This window comes from Protopterus annectens, chromosome 2.part1 (assembly GCF_019279795.1).
Source record: "Protopterus annectens isolate FY-2018-M chromosome 2.part1, PAN1.0, whole genome shotgun sequence".
Lineage (NCBI taxonomy): Eukaryota > Metazoa > Chordata > Ceratodontiformes > Protopteridae > Protopterus > Protopterus annectens.
The window spans coordinates 1,118,360,712-1,118,379,827 of NC_056729.1; the positions used below are offsets into that span (position 1 = coordinate 1,118,360,712).

The following is a 19,116-nucleotide window of genomic DNA, read 5'->3' on the forward strand; positions in this document are numbered from 1 at the left end:
TGTTTCTGTTGACCAAACAGATGTTGACATTTGAGTATTTTGCTGAAAAGTACGTAACCCTATATAGATATATATATATATATATATATATATATATATATATATATATATATATACACATATATAAATATATAAAATGAAATCTTTTGGAATATTTAAATACAACCTTCCACTGGTTTATAGCACTGGAGGTAAGATATTTTGTTTCTTTAAACAGGGATTCATTTAAAAATAGTGCCATGGCAATTGCAATATTTGACAGCTGCATGCAGATTTATAGCACAGAATAAGAAATTGCTGAATGTATTCTGCATGTGGTGAAACTGTGGATGTGTTAACTTCTATGCAATGAAACATTCAAATTCAACATGTGTTATAATCACGAAATGTGTAATTTATATTGCTTCCCAAATTAATAACTGAACTTCAACTATAAACTTTGTATTGACATGAAATGGTCATCATTTTTGGAATTTCTCCTGCAATGACTCTATAAACTGTTCTGCTAAATAAAATGTAAAGCTATTTGAAAAAGGAAGCATGCCATTTTAAACATCACTAACTTTAAATGATTAAAATTATTTTTAACTTATAACTTCTAATAACACTGGACTAGCAATGTGTTTCATGATGTGCATTGTACTTCGATAACACTGTGTCTGTGGCATTTTGCTATACTTAGTCCTTTGACCCCTGCCTAGTACCTCTGTTTTTATTATCACACAACACTCAGTCCACTATAATGAACTTCATCATGCATTAAAAAAACAGGCAAAAATAAATAAATAAATAAAATAAACCCAATTGGGAAAAAAAATGTTTCAGAGGGGTACATGAATGTACATGGTAAGCCCAATGAAAAACAAGAGTTCCCACTATGAAACTAAATCCATGTTCTAAAAAAAAAAAAAAAAAAAAAAAAAAGCATTTAATAAAGCCAGCATTTTCAATCACTTACAGTAATGTCTGCAACCTTTCATGAGATCCTACAAAAATGACCTCATGATAATGTAATTTTTTCATACTGGTACACTGACCACTAACCCAAAGATTTGAGATATCACCATACCTGATATATAGCTATATATATATATATATATATATATATATATATATATATATATATATATATAATAGGCTAATGACCACAATGGCCTTTACAAGCATAGCCAAGTTTTCCCATTGTATACAGCAAATTCTTTTGCTGCCCTAGATTTTTAGGGACATATTTTAGGGTTATATGCAAGCCAGAGCATGAATGGTAAAACATTTGCAGGCTGCTTCTGTCCATTAGAGACATATGAGCCAGACCAAGGATGAATTTCCAATTTTCCATCCAATGGTCCAGGTTACATTTAAGTGTTATGGACAAGCTCTGCATCACCAGGATGGGATTCCTGTTTCACAGGAGTAGAATTCTCTGGGATACATACCTGTCCCTCTAGCAAGTACAATTCATGTTGTGTGTAAGGTTTAAGTCCCTGGATCGAGTAGTGCTGACTCTATTTGTTTGGCCGATATGCAAAAGGCTCATCACAGTGGGATCCACGGATGGCCTTGTATGGTGAGCATAATCGCCCCTCAACAACCTGTAGAATATAGAGTATAAGGTTAGGATTCTGAGATGACCCACATAGGACATGTTTACACACTGTATTCTTTTTGTGAGGATTGCAACCTCTGTGGATGTTCTAGTTCTTGCATGTGCCTGGCCAAGTACATACTGAAGCGGGAGTTACACTTAATGATGGATCCAAAAGGGTCCAAATACAACAGAAAGATGACTTCCCTGGACATGGATTGCAACATAAAATGGTCTCATTACTACCTTAGACTTATGTTGGTCAAAATCCAGGTTACTGCCTAATATTGGCCCCAAATCCCTGACTTATGGGTCTACTCTTATGGCTGTGTTATCAGTGAGGTATTGTCAGGGGTTGATGACTTTCCAAAGGACAGTATTAGGCATTTCTTGGCACTGAGTTTTGAACAGTGGGTCTTCTACCAGTTATTTGCCTGTGTTTGTCCTTCCCAGAGCAACATTAGTGTCTGGGAGAAATTCTGTGACTGCTCCAAGTTTGCAATGATCAGCAAAGTTTGGTCAGGCAGAGACACTTTATGTTGGCCTAGGCCTCTGAGAAGCTGATGTCAAAAAGGCTTGGCCCAGCACAGAAACCTGAGGGAGTCCAGTAGTCACCCTTCTCTTATTAGAGGTGAACTGTCCTATCCTAACTTCCTGGGTCCTATCTAAGAACTAACTGGCTATCCAGTGTAAAATCATAGAGGTGTCTGCTGAATTCCATGAGTTTCATTACAATGCCCAAGTGGGTATTGTATCAAATGCCATGGCCAAGTCAAGGTAGGCAATATGCACTGTTTTGCCCTCATTCATTGCCTTGGTGATGTTCTCTATTAAGTTCACAAGGTTGAATAGGCATGATCTTCCCCTGATAAAATCAAACTGGGCTGGATCCAGTGTCTGAAGATTTTCTGTGTCATCATTTATCATTTCCTTGATAATTCTTTCATGGATTTGCATACAAGACTAGTTAGACATATGGGTCTCTAGTTTCCTGGATCTTTGGAAGGCCCATCCTTGTACAGATGGATAACCAATGCAGTTCTCCATTCATATGGCACAAAGCTTGACTGGAGGCTAAGGCTGAATTTGTGGGGAGGGTTGGAATAATGGTTAAGGTGCTTACCTCAGAAACACAAAGTACAGGGCATGAGTCTCACCTTTGGATAATTTTCTGCACTTAAAATGGCCCAGAAGAGCAGCTAGCCTAGTATCTCCCTATGAACCTATGAAAAGTGACTTCATTGGTCCCTGTAAGGCTGTGTCTCATGCTGTTTAGTAAGCATCCTGGGACATTATCGGGTCCCATCAATGCAGTGTTCATGGCTCTGTAAAGTGCATTTAGGACCTACTCCCTAGTAATAGTTGAGAGGTTATGTTTGATGTTATTTCCTGAGGAGTGATAGGGAAGAAGGGCAAAACTGGAGATGAATTTGTTAGTCAGTAGATTTGCTGTATCTTCTGGGTCTGTGTAGCTGGCTTCATTTACAATTAGTTTAGCACATTTTTATGTAATGTCTTTGACGTTGCAGACATAAAAAAAAGAACGCTTTAAAGCTGTTCTTGGCCTGTGAGGCTATTTTTACCTCAACATTTTCCTTTGTAGACTTGATTTGTCCCCTGAGTAGTTTAGCTTGATGAGAGAATTTGTATCCTACTGTGTCTTGTATTTCCTAACTTTTGCCATGACTCTCTTCCTTTTGTGCCATAACCTATTTATGTTAGGATTCCACCAGCGTGACTTGTTTTTTTTTAAGTTTGTTCTAAGCTTATTCCTAGTAGCACATTTATCTTAATGCATCTATTAACATATTTATACAGAGATTTTGTAACAATTCTACATAGGCAGCTGTGTTCATAGGATTCTGTGGGGGGGGGTTGAAATTTGCCATGTTATCACGTAATAATAGGACATTTGCCTTAGACTACTTTCTCACTGGGGTTAGCTGAGGGCACAGGTTTTATTTATCTTTCAAACTGACAGCTTTATGGTCGGACCTTACCAGAGAGGATGTTTCTCTAGGGAGGTGCAGCATTCTTCCATGTTTGTGAGGACCAGGTCCAGTATGTTTGCACCCCTAGTTGGTGTGTAGACTCACTGATGCAGTGTGCTCATGTTTACAAAGTAAAAAAAATCTCTGGGCCTGCACGTTTGGGGCTGTGTATGATACCCAGTTAACGGTGGGGTGGTCAAAGTCACCCATGAATCTGGTGTTGGGTTGAATGGTGAGAGTCTCCATTACATTTAAGTATTAGCTATGTGTTTCCTGGCAGTACGCATCACTTCACCTAAAACTCATTTCACCTAAACTCATTTCACCGAAACCAAATCATTAAAGTTCATTTCACCTAAAACTCATTTCACCTAAAACTCATTTCACTAACAAGTAGTACAATAAGGCAAGTCAAAGGTATATGTCCTTTTCCCCCACTGTAGTGTGATCCTGGTGTTAGTATATATATTAAGGGGGGTGGGGGGAGGGCACAGCCCCCACTTATTTTGGTTTTATGTTGTTTGGTTTTGTTTTACATTTGGTAAAAGACAACTAGGTGGGGGCTATGCCCCCCCACACCCCCTAATGTGGGGGGGGGGCTGCACCCCCCTTAATATATATACTAACACCAGGATCGCACTACAGTGGGGAAAAGGATATATACCTTTCAATTGCGTTAGATTACTACTTGTCAGTGAAATGAGTTTTAGGTGAAATGAACTTTAGGTGATTTGGTCTTGGTGAAATGAGTTTAGGTGAAATGAGTTTTAGGTGAAGTGATACATACCCGTTTCCTGGGACCTATACCTTGCAAGGATATTGTATGGGACATTGCCTATAGCAATCCGGACATGGAGAGTCAAGTGGGTAATCTTGTTTGCCCAACCTTGAGGTGATATCATTTCTTATGTAGATTGAGATGCATCAACCTTTAGTCCTTGCCTGTGCAATAGCTAGCCTAAAAAGGTGGAAGGTACTATAGCCCTGCACTGTTGGTGTGCTCGCTTTGGCTTTAAACTGTTTATCTGTAACTGCACAGATGTCTGCATTCTCCAGGGTGTGGACTCCTGGCATTGAGTAGCAATATCTTTAGATTGCTTTTGCTATGATGAAAGTTTTTTTCGGTTTGGCATTACTTAAAAATTGCACTATGGAGGAAGACAATGTTTTTATTAACATTCCAAGTCTAAAAAGGACAGGTGCAGACCATCTTTGGCAAAGCTATGTTGTCTGTAGACCATGTCTTCCCAAGATGACAAATATTTCACCCCTTGGAATGACAACAGATGCTAAGAGAGTTATTAAAATTGATTATATTCTGGTCATATTTTAGCGTCTTCCTTGGTGAAGGCAGAATGCTGCTCAATACTAGGCTCATGCCAACATGGGACACATAATCCGAGTGCTCCATAATATTTCTCTTCATATAGTCCAAGAAGGTACTTTTCATTTCATTAACACCCACAAGGACTATGGCTGAGTCATACCCGTACTTCTGTTCCAAATTCCTGAGTGCATGCGTGAGCTGGCAGATCCTGGCCCCTGACAGACAACTGACTGTGACTTTCTCTTTGCTCAGTCTGGTGAGTGGGGCATCCATGTGTTGCAAAATGGAGTCTCCTAAGACTAAAATATTGGTTTTTTTTTTGGTGGCTTGCCTTATTCGCTTTGAAGCCAAGGCTCCATGAGATTTGGCATTTGTTGCAGGTCCAATGTCTTGGTGGTCTTTGGCATTTAAGAAGATTACTTTTAAGACCCTCAGCACATGTGAGTCTTTGTGTCTGATCCATACTGTGTGTGGTGGATATAGTGTGTGTCATTCTGACAACCTGACTGGTATTATGTGTGCTTGTATGTGGGAGCTTTGCCTTCACTGATGTGTAAATACATCTCTCACATACCTTATCAATTTGTTTATCAATTAGTTGTCAGTAAACATAAGGCAATTGCTACATTGTCTCAGGGTGCCTGTATTCAGCAGACTGGCTAAGGATAGCAGGGATTTTCATGCCCATGGTTACTGGCCTTTTTTTTTTATTAGCAATGCAAAAGTTTTTGCAGAAAAGAATGTTAATGGGAGTTTCTGCTCTGAAGTATGTGAGGTAGTGCTTACTCCTGTGCAAACCAGATAGTCCTGTACAACTGAATATGAGGGAAATCTGATAGAACTGATATTTTACTAATAAAATACCTACATGCCTGTGTCTATACATGGCACGTATAGCAACCTATATAGGATGAGCAGTGCTGGGCAAGTATACCACATTAATAGAAGCACAGAAAACTGACTAAGCAAAGCAAATAGCTCTCTGACCAATGAAGCAGTTTCATTTAAAGCCTTCCTGACTGATTCCCAGCTCAGGTAGACCAGACCACATAATACAATCAGTACAAAAGCAGGCCCAGACCTTTTTAATGTAAAATCACACTACAGTTATCCCAAAGTGAATTCAAACAGGACAATCAAACTAGCTAGAAATGCACAGTTTTAAAATGACTACAATACAGGGAAACCAGCAGCAAGGTCACTGAAAAGCATAGCACTATACAGAGACAGAGGGCAGAAAAATCAATACAGAGACTTAAAACACAGTAGCAGTACTCTTAAATATCTTAAGAGAGTGCAAAAAGTCATTTTAAAATACTTACCTGTGACAGGACTGCACTGGATACAAGTTAAGTGTTTGAGAGCTCTGTGGAAATGAGCCAAGAACTGTGCAAATATGCAGAATTTATAGAGACATAGAAAACTGACTAAAAAAAAAAGTAAAAGACCTCTGATCATTCAAGCAGTCTCACATAAAGCTTTCCTGTATGATCTCCAGTTCAGACAGACCAGGTCAGCTTCTCCTTCCACTAGAAAAGCAATCTCAGGCTTTCTTAATGTAAAACCACACTGCAGTTAGCCTAAAGTGAATTCAGACAAGACAATCAAACACATTAACTAGAAACAATTTTAAAGTAAGTAAAATACAAAGAAACTATAAGCAAAGTCAATGAAAAGCATGGTACTATAAAGTCATAGAGGACAGAAACGTACAATACAGTATGAAGCCATCATTTTCTCTCTAATTCAAACAAGAGCTCCAGCTCTGAGAGATGAGGCAAAAACAGGATTACTTAAAATGAAAACAAGTTAAAGACAGCTTTCATATAGCAGATGGAGAAGGAACACAACTCATTGATAATAACGGTGTCTCCAGGATGGTCTGAAACTTCAAAGTATCAAATGCAGCATGTTATTTTCACTGGAGTCTTGCCGACACTGGATTCACACTAAAATGCCGAAGTGAGAGAGCTCTGCACGTACGGCAAATGCAGGGCCAAATCAAATCTAGAGCAAAACACAAATGGCCAGCACTGAGGTGTATTTGGCAAAAAAAACTAACAATACTACCATGTAGAAGGTAATTCAAAGTTTAATCCTCCATAACTGCCTTCATCAGTGGAATACCTCATACCTCATTGCTGGCCATTTGTGTCTTATTCATAGTACAATGCACCATGAAAAGCAACTAGTAAGTAAATGTGTGTGTGTGTATGTATGTGTGTGTGTGTTTGTATGCATGAGATCACCAGTGTCTGCTAAAAAAAAAATAGAAACAGAACATACAGTTCACAGAACATACAATTCACAGAAATTAAACCCTAGCATAAACTACACCAAAATACACTGCAGGACTTGATACATTACAGATAAGAAAATGGTTAAAAAATGGGTTGAAAAGAGTTTACCATAGTTCTCATTTTCCTATATATGAGGTGGAGAAAGTAATTAACATCAGTTAAAGAAAACAACATTTTGTCTCAGATTTCATTTTATCATATGTTATTAAGTTATAGAGAAAGCATTTTTTACCACCATAATACCCTTCAGAGTGGGCATTACTGGGGAATTTCTGGATCCACTGCATTGAAATGAGGCCTTTGTACCTGTGGCATCAGGCCTTGAAATTTTATTTTTATTTTATTTATACTCTGTTTACCAGATTAGTCCTATTACGCCAATTCCCCCTTTCAGGGAAGACCCAGGTGCTTATTCATGCTGACTGGGGGAAACTTAAACAGGGCACTGGGCACTTCCCCCACTGTATTTGTAAATGAGAGATGTTCTAGAAGAACCATATTCTGTAGAAATTCAGTAAAGATATTAGGTGTAACATTAGCAAAAATGGGAATATTAACCATTGTAGAATTAAAATGGAAAGAACAAGTATATAGAATTACAACATTATATGCTTATACGAACTGTAAAGAAAGGGAAAGATTATTTAGTCAGATTTTAATATGTTGTAATAAATATGAATATTATAATAACAGGAAACTTTAATTATGATTTAAGAGACAAGTGTAAAAAGAAAGGAAATTATATAAGAAAAATGTTAGAAGTTAAAAGATGTGATAAGTTAAACTCTTGGACAAAATCTACGGACTTACAAAAGGGGTATGTTTATTTTATAGTATCAGAAAGGTTTAGTTATAGGAGGAGAGGGAGATGAAACAAGATTTTCTGATCATCTTGCAATATGGCCAGAGATAAAAGTAAACAAGGGATATATAAACAGAGGCAAAGGAATAGAAAGGATAAATGACAAAGCAAGGAATGAAGAAGGAAAGAGATTAGTAATACAGTTATGGAAAGATCATATTTCTATGAAAACATTTTATAATGGCAATATGATGTGAGAAAAGTAGAGAAAGAAAAATATAAAAGAACATAAAACAATGCATTAGAATATTTAAAACATAATGATAGAAAGTACTTTGACAGAAAAAAAGAATTATATGAAGGACATTGAAAAAAAATATGAGAATTGTTATATTAAGCAAAGCTATTTTTTTACAAGGAAAAAGAGACGTATTGAGTTACTTAAGCAGATTATTAAAGGAAGATGGTAGTGTAATGAGAGAAATAAACAATGTAAAAGGAGAAACAGAAAGAAATCAGGAAAATATTATGAACAGTGTAGTACAAGTGGTGCAAAAAATTTTAATGAAAAAGAAAAGGCAGTAAAAAAACATGGAAAGTAAAAACGTTAACAGAAAAAGAGAATAAAGAGTTGGAAAAAGAAGATTTCTTTACATGAACTAGATAAAGTATCAAGGCAAGAAAAAATATAGATTCAGCTGCAGGCTCAGATAGAAACTTGGTATGAAATGTATACAACTTTAAGGGATTGTCAAAAAAAATAAAGATTTTGAATGAATTGTTAAATGAAATTTTTGGGTGCAAATAATTATGCAATGGAATTCTTAAATTCATATGGAAGAAGGAAGATAAAAAAGAATTAAAAAAAACGAAGACCAGTAGTACTGAATAATAATGATTAGAAGATCTTTATGACAATAATACAAAAGAGATTTGAAACTAAAATGGAGAATATTATGGACGACAGCATATGCAGTATAAAGGGGACGGGTCATCAAGAATGATTAATGATTGTTAGAGAAAATGTGAATGATATGAACAGAAAAGAAGCAAAAATCATGAAAGGAGATCTTAATAAGACATTTGACACAATTGGACATGAAATCTTATGAGCAATAATGAAAGAATATAATATAAGCAAGAAAGTTAAGAAATTATGTATGTCAGAGTATAGTAATAATAAAGTAAAAATACTTGTAAATGTCTGGTTAAGCCAAGAGTTGTATATGAAGAGTAGTGAAAGACAGTGATGTGCCATGAGTTGCATACTTGTTGCATTAGTTATGAATTTGATAGTATGTGAAACAAATTACAAAATGAAGGAGGCAAGGCATATAACACCTGAAGGGTTAAGAATTCCAGTTCTGTTAACATATGCAGATAACATCATAATAATTGCAAAAAAAAAAAATGGATAAAAGAAGTAATCATTTGCATAGATGAGTGTATATACATGAAAGGGATGGCTTTAAATAAAGAGAAAAGTAAAGGTTTAGGTGATGTGGTAAAGATCAGGGGTATATATTTTACAATTAATGAAATTTCTAAACATTTGGGAATAAAGGTCTAAGTAGAATTCAATGGGAAAAAACAATAGAATAAATAAAGCAAACGTGTCTTTTCTGGACAACAACTAAATTATCAATCAGAGAAAGGCTTATTTGATAAACTCAGTACTGATGGGAAAATAACATACTTTGCAATTGTATTTATGTTGCCAAAAGTATTTGAAAAGGAATTATTGCAGATCAATTTTTTTAATTTATATGAGGTTTTAGATTAAACCCAGTAAAAAGAGAAGTTTTGTATGTAAATAAAGAAGGATGTTTAGGGTTAATTAACCCTGTGGTATATACTGCTTCATTAGATTTGGACAAAGACAAAGTTGATAAATGAAAAAGATGAGAGATTAGTAGTAAAACTGTATAAATATAAGTATGATAAATTTGGGGGTATAGTAAAATAGAGTAAAAGACAAATAAAGTGTAAAAATAAAGAAATAAAATGTTACCAAGAAAAATATTTTTTGTGGAAAATAAAAATTAATGATATAGAAAAAGATAGAAAAGTAGAATGTAATGATAAAACATTACTATGTAAAACTATGGGGGTAGGTAGCAGATAAAAAAAATTAAAGCTATAAAAATAAGAAGCAAATTGTATAATTAGAAAGTAGAATGTTAAAGATTTTTTTCTGGATATAATAGATAAATTATCAGTAAGAGGAAATATGCCATATAAAAAGAAAAGAGATAGAATATGTTTTCATTGTCAAGAAGAAGAAACTACAGAGCATGTGTTTTTAAAATCTAAAAAGAGTAAAAAAGTTATTAGGAAAACTATGCAAAGCATTTTTTTATATATATAAAAAAGTGGATAAAATAATCATGGATATGATTAAATATGGCTATTATGAGAATGAAAGTAAAGCATATGTTAAAAGAATAGATAAGTTATTTTATGTTATATGGAATGAAAGAATAAATGAAATTCTGCTTAACGGTAAATGGATTTTAGCAATAATAATATTAAGTAAAATCAGATGGTGATTATGGAAAAAGAGATCTTATAGGGATGAAAATTTAGCACAAGTGAAAGGAAATTATGAATATGTATAAACAGATTTGTATATTTATATATTTGTACATATGTAAATATTTGTAAATATGTAAATAAGAGTTATTTTTGTATATAAATAAAAGTCCTTACCATATTTGACAGGTGCACATGGGATATTTTACATTTACCTAAACTATTGTCAGTTCAGGCAGATGGGGCATTGGTTTAATGCCTCTTCCTTTCAGTGGTGTAGTACTCCCCAGTATTGACCACTGTGGGTTGCTTATTGATAAACAAATTTATAAGAAACAGAGAAAATTAAAGCATTGATTTAAAGGACAATGATCCAGTCATTTTTTATTCAGTTTTAATAAATATAACTGCAAATGGGGTACTTTTGAAGGTCAAGTGACTTTTTGCTTTTATTCAGCTGACAGTTAAGTAGTTTTTAGAATCTAAAGCTACTGAATATGAAGAACAGTACTGATGTTAGATAGTTAATAGAGACAGTACACCTCTTACTTTGAATTTCAGGGTATTTCATCATGTAAAGTATTCCCCAGCGGAGAGTGGTGGATGTAGTCTCCATTCCAGCTGTGAACAAGTTGGTCACTGTTGCCATAAGGTTTTCATCATGAAAGTATGACTTTGCATTCTTCTTTTCCTTAAACACAGAGGAAAATGGACTTACTGTATAGCATAACTGTCTGTATAGCATACTGCAATGTAACACTAAAGCAAAAATAAGTTTTATCTTTACACTATTTCTTCATTACCAAGACTCATTAAATGACTTGCGTGTCTGAATGGCTAAGCTTAGTGCTCCAATGTGTCTTCCTGTTACAATCACTGTCTTCTCCCTGTTGTGGCTACCAAGTAATTTAATGTGGACCTTTGTTAGGCATATCACTTCCAAACACATGAAACACCTGCAAGCTAAGTATCTTCTACAGCAGAAACAATATCAAGTATCTAACTCAGTCTGACTTGGGGGAACATATTTTTTCTTCCCTACTTACAAATGTATGACCACAGGTATCATGAGATAGAAGCAATTTATCTATACCCCAATTCCTGGGCCGTCAGTGATGGATATATCCAGAAAACCCAATAGTGCTCATTCTGTCTAAATAGCAGACATCCACGCTATTCTCTGAGTATAAACTTGGGCTGTCAGAACATGCTGAGAACCGCCACTTGTCTCATGTCACAAAGGCAGTACTAGTGTACATTTAATGATTCTGAAGTTGTGTCTATTAGTAAAACATCTTTTCATTACAATCAATTGGGTAAATTATGCTTAATCTTGAATATAATGGTAGTACTAATAAAAGTGATGGCACACACTTTATGTTTAGTATTTCAGTGTTTTACTGGTAAAAGGAACATTAAAAGGCATACAATTAGCAGAATGACAGGACAAGTTATAATACATAGATATTTTGCTGTCTTTCAACAAAATTTGCAGATAGACACACTCAAATACATAAATTCATTTAATGTTTATGAATGAAAGAAATATATATGTGTACCTTTCCATTCAAGCTCTCAAACTTTCAACTATTTGCCTGCTTGAATAATTGGCTACAGTGTTTGAAAATGAACTTTTTTGAACTTTGCTGCTATTTATGTGCATGAGATCATAGTATAATGGGGATTGGGAATATATCCTTTCCCCACTACAGTGCATTCTTAGAGATGGTATACAGGACTGCCTACCTGCAAAAAAAAAAAAAAAAGATTGTGTGTTTCCATTTTATATGTATTTCAATCTTGGATTCCAACTGTTTTCCGCTATGACAGGTGTTTATATATACGGGTCTACTTCATATGGTCGACATTCATATGGTCAAAACTCATTTGGTCGACGGCTCATTTGGTCAACAACCAGTATTCAAGGCACTTAACAGGGATTTGCCCTCCTCCCCAAAGTTGTGCAACCCTGGAGTTGATATATATAGTTAGGGGGTTGTGAAGGGCACAGCTCCCCAACTATATTAGTTTAAAATGTTTAGTTTTTGTTGTATTTTCATGTTTTAAACGAATATTAAACGAATATTAGTGGGGGGGCTTTGGCCCCCACACTCCCCATTGTGGAGGGCTGTGTCCCCAACACCCCCCTAACTATATATATCAACTCCAGGGTCGCACAACTTTGGGGAGGGGGGGCGAATCCCTGTTAAGTGCCTTGAATACTGGCTGTCGACCAAATGAGCCGTCGACCAAATGAGTTTCGACCATATGAACTGTCGACCATATGAAGTAGACTGATATACACACACACACATATATATATATATATATATATATATATATATATATATATATGTCTCTGTGTGTGTGTGTGTGTGTGTGTGTGTGTGTGTATGTATATATATATATATATATATATATATATATATATATATATATATATATATATATATATATATATATATATATATATATATATATATATATATATATATATATTTATATAAAACACACACACACACACACACACACACACACACACACACACACACACACACACACACACACACACATGTGCATCTGTCCCTCTCATTTGCAAACACAGGTTTGTAGGTGTTTACCAGGCTAATGAACACAATGACATCTTTAAGCATAGCCATGCATCCCAAATATCAGACAAGTCCTAGTACTCATAAGTGTAAGTAGGGGTCTGAGAGAGGAACCATTTGCAGGCTGCTTGTGTCCATTACAGACCTAGATGCCAAACCAGGGCTGAATTTCCTGTTCCCCATCCAATTATCAACATTACACTTTAGTTGGGTTGGGGATGAACTCTACTTCACATGGATAGGGAGTCTGTACCAGAGAAGGGTAATCTGTAGGATACACAGTTGTCTCTCTAACAGGTCCTATTTATATCACAGGCAAGGTTTATGTCTTTAGAATGGGTAATTCTGGTGCTGTTTGTTTTGTAGATATGCAGGGTCCATCAGAGTGGGGTCTGCGAAAGCCTTGTATGCCAGGCTTAGATCTCCTCTCAACAGCCTGTAGAGAGTATATACAGGGATAGGCCCTTCAGACAGTCTGCATAGGACATGTTACTTACTCACTTTATTATTTTAGTGTGGAACCTCTGCAGATGTTCTAATTGTTGGATATGTCTGGATAGGTATATACCAAAGGGGGTATTATACTCAATGATAGTCTGATGAATGCCGAATACAGTGGAACAATGACTTCCTTGGACTTAGATGCCATACCTTTGTTTATAATTTGTGCAACACAGAATGATTCCCTCATTACTGTAGACACATGATGATCAAAGGCTAGGTGTGTGTGTGTGTGTGTGTGTGTGTGTGTGTGTGTGTGTGTGTGTGTGTGTGTGTGTTCCCAAGTCCCTTACCACCGGGTCAACTCTTAGGGGTGTGTTGTCAATATGATAGTTACCAGAAGTGGATGACTTCATGAAGGATACTATTACACATTTCTTAGCATTTAGTTTTAGTCCATGGCTCTGACCTCAGTTGTTTGTCTGTGTCAGTCCTTCCTGGAGAACATTTGTGTCAGTGGGGGATTCAATGACAGTTCTTAATTTGCAATAATCTGCAAATTCAGTTGGCCTCTAGTCAGTCAGATGCCAATGGCACTGGCCTTGACTTCAGAGAAGTACATGCCAAAAAGGGGCGGTTTCAAAACTGATCCTTGTGGGATTCCACTTGTGACTGGCCTCTTTGCAGAGGTGGAATCACCAATTCTAACTTCCTGGGCTCTGTCTGTGAGCTAGCTGGCTATCCAATGAGTGACATAAGGATTTGTAGCTAACTTCTCGAGTTTCTGAACAATACCCAAATGGACAGTGTGAATCATTTTACCCTCATCCATTGCTTTGGTGACCTTCTCAAAGAGGTACACCATGTTGAGAAGGTATGACCTGCCCTAGATGAAACCAAATTTGGTTAGGTCCAAAGTCTAGGGTTTCCTATGTCATTACTGATCATTTCCATGATAATTCTTCCCATCATTTTCTCCATCCATACATGTACACCCACACACCCACACACACACACCCACATACAGACACTCACACACGTGCACTGTGTATAATATATATTTTTTATATTTTCTATGAGTTTTATATACATATATATATATATATATATATGTATATATAATATATATATATATATATATATATATATATATATATATATATATATATATATATATATATATATATATATATATATATATATATATGCATGTACTACATATGTTTATATACAAATATATATATGGGTGCACTGACAAATACCGAAACATCTGATATGAAGGTTGATATTAAAGGTCGGTAAAGCAAATGATGTCAGGGCACTTACACATGTGTGAGGAACATCTTTGCCAGATGCAAACTTAAAAAGCAGCATTTTTCTGCAGGGGGCAGCCCACCTGCTGTTCCTCCCCACACCACCTGCTAATTATACCCTATCCCCAGGGACTGTCAGTCATGCACACATGTTGACCATCTGCTTTGTCAACCAAAGTGTGTCAGCTGTTGACATCTGGGAGTTTCATCCAACTTAACTGTCCCCACACACATGTATATGTATATATAGATGTATAGATAGATCAACATATAAATACATATAGATAGAGAGAGGGAGACAGATTCATACGTATATCACACACAGCAATTATGTTGTACAAGGCCCACACTAACTAGGATAAAAACAAGTGAAAGAAAAGGTACATTTTTGTGTATGAAGTGTAGTGCATGTATGAATAGCTGTACTGAAATATCCAATAGCTGCCAAACTATTTTTTTCTGGATTTTCATGCAATTCTGATTCTGTTAATTTAATTTATTTAGCATTGTGCCAAAGCTTCAAATCTTTCTATGTTAAAAAAAAAAAAAACAGTAAACAATTAAAAGTCAATGTACTAAAACAAATATCAAGCATGTACAGGGTAGTTTTCACCAGTGATTTAGCAAAATATCAATGTGAAAAGGGTAATTTTCATATTTTTAAGTTTATGGCAGAATTGGTACACAAGTCTATAAGGGGAGAGATGTTACTAATTTAACAGAAGTCACAGACTATAAATGCATAACACAGTTAAGTAGCACTGCAGCGCTATGTCTCAATGAAAATATGAGTATCAAACCTATTTTAAAACATGCCCAGGGATTTAGAAAGAACAAGGACAACCATAGTAAGAGCTGCAGTCAAAGGGACTGTTACCTTGATGTGGCATTTTTGGATTCAGAAACATATCCGCAATGAGGAAAAATCACATTAGTGGCTAATTTGCATGTCCTGTTCTGTTCTTTGTTTTTTTTTCACATAGAGTAGACATTAAATTGATTATTAAAGAGGATGCAGCTTAGGCTTCTTTTCCGATTCCTTATAATTGTCCTTCTGGGTACCATTGGGCATCCTGAGGCAATGTAGTAATTGCCTCATGTATACTGACAACCACTTAGTCCTTAAACAAACAAATACCACATGTGAGAGATGTAATTGCACTATAAATTTGGAAACAATCCTCTCAAGTAACAAAAAAACAAGACATCATACAGGTTGTTAGCTCATGTACTTCACCTCTCATACAAGTTCAGGACACAACACACAAACCCACATATGTGGAGGTACTCACTAGAAGCCTACCAAAAGATCAGAGACTTCCCAAGTGCAAATTATTTGCGCTCACCTCAACATGTATAGAAACAACTGCATATAACACACATATCAGTGTCTCACCAAATAAGCCCCTAAGGCAAAACACCTCAAAACCTAATGTCTTCATCACAGGAGACTCCACAGTGAGACATACAGATGTCCCCCTCACCAGGCTGGACAAGGATAAGGTCAGGGTCAGCTGCCTATCAGGTGCCAGGATCTGTCAGATCACACATGCACTCAAGTCATAGTTCATGTTGAGTTTAATGACTTGAGACATATCTCCCTGGACTACATGAAGAGAAACAAGACTGACCTCTCAGATTATATGTCCCAGGCAAGTATGACCCTAGCCTTAAGCAGCATTCGACCTTCACCCAGGATGATGCCACAATACAAACAAAAAACAATTGACTTCAACAACTGGTTTAGCATCTGGTGTCAGCCCAGGGGGATTAAATATTTGTCATCCTTGGAAGACATGGTTGACAGGCCACACTGCTTTGCGAGAGATGGTCTGCACCTGTCTCCCCTAGGCTTTCGGATAATGGCTAAGGTGCTTGCCTCCCCCATAGTGTCTTTTCTAGGCAATGTTAAAACAACAAAATTTCTGACATATCAAAATCTCCTTGAGACAAACTCCAGGTTCTGCTGCTTAATGCTAGGAGTCTAAACAAGAAACTGCATTGCCTAGAAACACTCTTCACCTTGGAAGATGCTGATGTCTGTGTAGTCACTGAAACATGGTTCAAGGTGAAAGAAAGCACCCCAACTGTGCAAGTCTACAATGCTTTCCACACACTCAGACTTCATAATGAGCATGAAAGAACCAAAGGTGGAAGTGTATCCGTCTTCATTAAAGCCAAGTACACGTCGAGACTGGTCAAGCAGTACTCTCTTGAACTACACCATGCCCAATTAACTATAGGCAAAACACTCTACCATATCATTGCTAGCTATAGGTTCCCCTTCATGAACCAAATGCCTACCTGGACTTACTGGAGTCACTTGCTATACAGGCCAACACCTTAGTCATAGAAGATTTCAATTATTCCTCCATCGACTGGGTAACATGCACAAGCTCAAACATGCTTGCTCAGAGGTTCCTGGACTTTGTCAATGCAAATACTCTGGAATAGATGGTCTGCACCCCCCAGATGGGGCTCTAATGTCTTTGACATAGTATTCACCAGCATGAGTAGTCACTGCACTATCTGCTGTGTAATGCCCTCCCTGATAAAATCAAATCAGTCTCATTTGAAGTAACTATTGGACCCCACACCCCCAAAGGAGCCAAAAAAAAAAAAAAAAAAAGAAAAAACTAAGAAACTTCTCCAAAGCAAACTACAGCCTAATAAGTGATAGTATAAAAAGTTTTATTCCATCTGCAATCACAGGCAATAATGACTCATATGCAGAGATATACACAAATGCCCTGTATAATCATCTTAGCAACTGTATAGACTCAGCTGTACCTGACCGGATTAAGACCAGGCCCTCCCGAAGAAACAAGCCACCTTGGTGGACTTCTGTTATAAACAGATTGTATAACAAAATGAAAAAATTGATCACAAAGAGCAAGAGGCAACTGCCTCTGCTGAGGAAGAATTCTCTCCATAGATTGAACAACCAAATCAGAAGTCTTGTAAAGTTCTCTAAAGCTAATTATGAAGTTAAAATAGTATCCCTGGCCAAGAGGCATTCTTTAACTACATCCAAAATCTAAAAGAGAGTGCCCAGCTATGTGCCGAATTGGTAGTAGATGGCACTACTCACACTATACCGGAGGAAATTGCCAACCTGCTCGCTGACAGATTTGGCACAAACACCCCCCCCCATCTCTACTAGCATTAGCCCAAGCATACCTGACACCAGTTCTCTACCTACTGATCTAGAGGAAAGGTCATACCTGGGCTCTCCAGTGCCAAAAACATGGCCTCAACAGGACCAGATAACATCCCAGGTTGCTTACCAAGCAATCTAAAATAGGACCTAGCTGACTCACTTGCCACTGACTTTAACCACAGCCAGAGAACTGTCTTTGTACAAGCAGAATGGAGAACAGCAACAGTAATAGCCTTGCACAACGGGGGACCATCAACCGACCCTGGGAACTATAGACTTGTAAGTCTAACCAGCCTCATCTGCAAGGCCATGGAAAGGATCATCATGCATCTCATCAAGAAGGACATAGCTGACCTTCATACCCTTGACCCAACACAGTTTGGCTTTTTTAAGGGTAGATCATGCTTATTGAACCTGGTAGACTTCTTTGGGAAAGTCACCAAAGCCCTAGAAGAAGGTAAGACAGTGCATACCGCATATCTGGACCTAGCCAAAACCTTTGGTACAATCCCCCAGTCGGGTATCATTAAAAAACTCTCCCAGCTAGGTGTAAACCCTTACATTACTAGATGGGTACCAAATTGGCTCACCAACAGAACACATACGGTCAAATTTGCTGACTCCACTTCTAGCAGTAGACTCAACACCAGTGGTGTATCATAGGTATATGTACTTGGCCCTTTACTATTTGGAATCTATTTCTCAGATGTCCAGGCTAAAGTAGATGGCCTTTGGCTTACTAAGTTCACTGATGACCATAAACTAGGCACAATTAAGTTCCCCAGTGATGTTAACATATTACAGGAGGGGCTAACACAAACAAATGACTCTTGTCAAAATCATGGTCTAAAACTAAATGCAAAAAAGTGCACTATTATCCTGTTTGGTAAAGTGGCATTCCCCACTAATTACAATACTGACAGCACCCCTCTCAGTATAAACCCAGAGGTAGGAGATCTGGGAACACATGTTAACAGCAATCTGAACTTTGACCACAAGGTTTCCATGGTGGTAAGGAAAGCCTTCTACATTGCATCTCATAAGTAAAGGCATTGCATC

General features: G+C 36.8%; 1 protein-coding gene across 1 annotated transcript in view; it reads right to left on the reverse strand.

Annotated features, from left to right (window-relative positions):
- Positions 1 to 19,116, reverse strand: part of LOC122794348 (cytochrome P450 2K1-like) — a 601,970-nt gene that overhangs the window by 341,952 nt on the left and 240,902 nt on the right. The window contains exon 6 of the mRNA XM_044062659.1: positions 11,084 to 11,225. Within this exon, the coding sequence (XP_043918594.1) occupies positions 11,084 to 11,225 (142 nt within the window). The remainder of the gene's footprint in view (positions 1 to 11,083; positions 11,226 to 19,116) is intronic.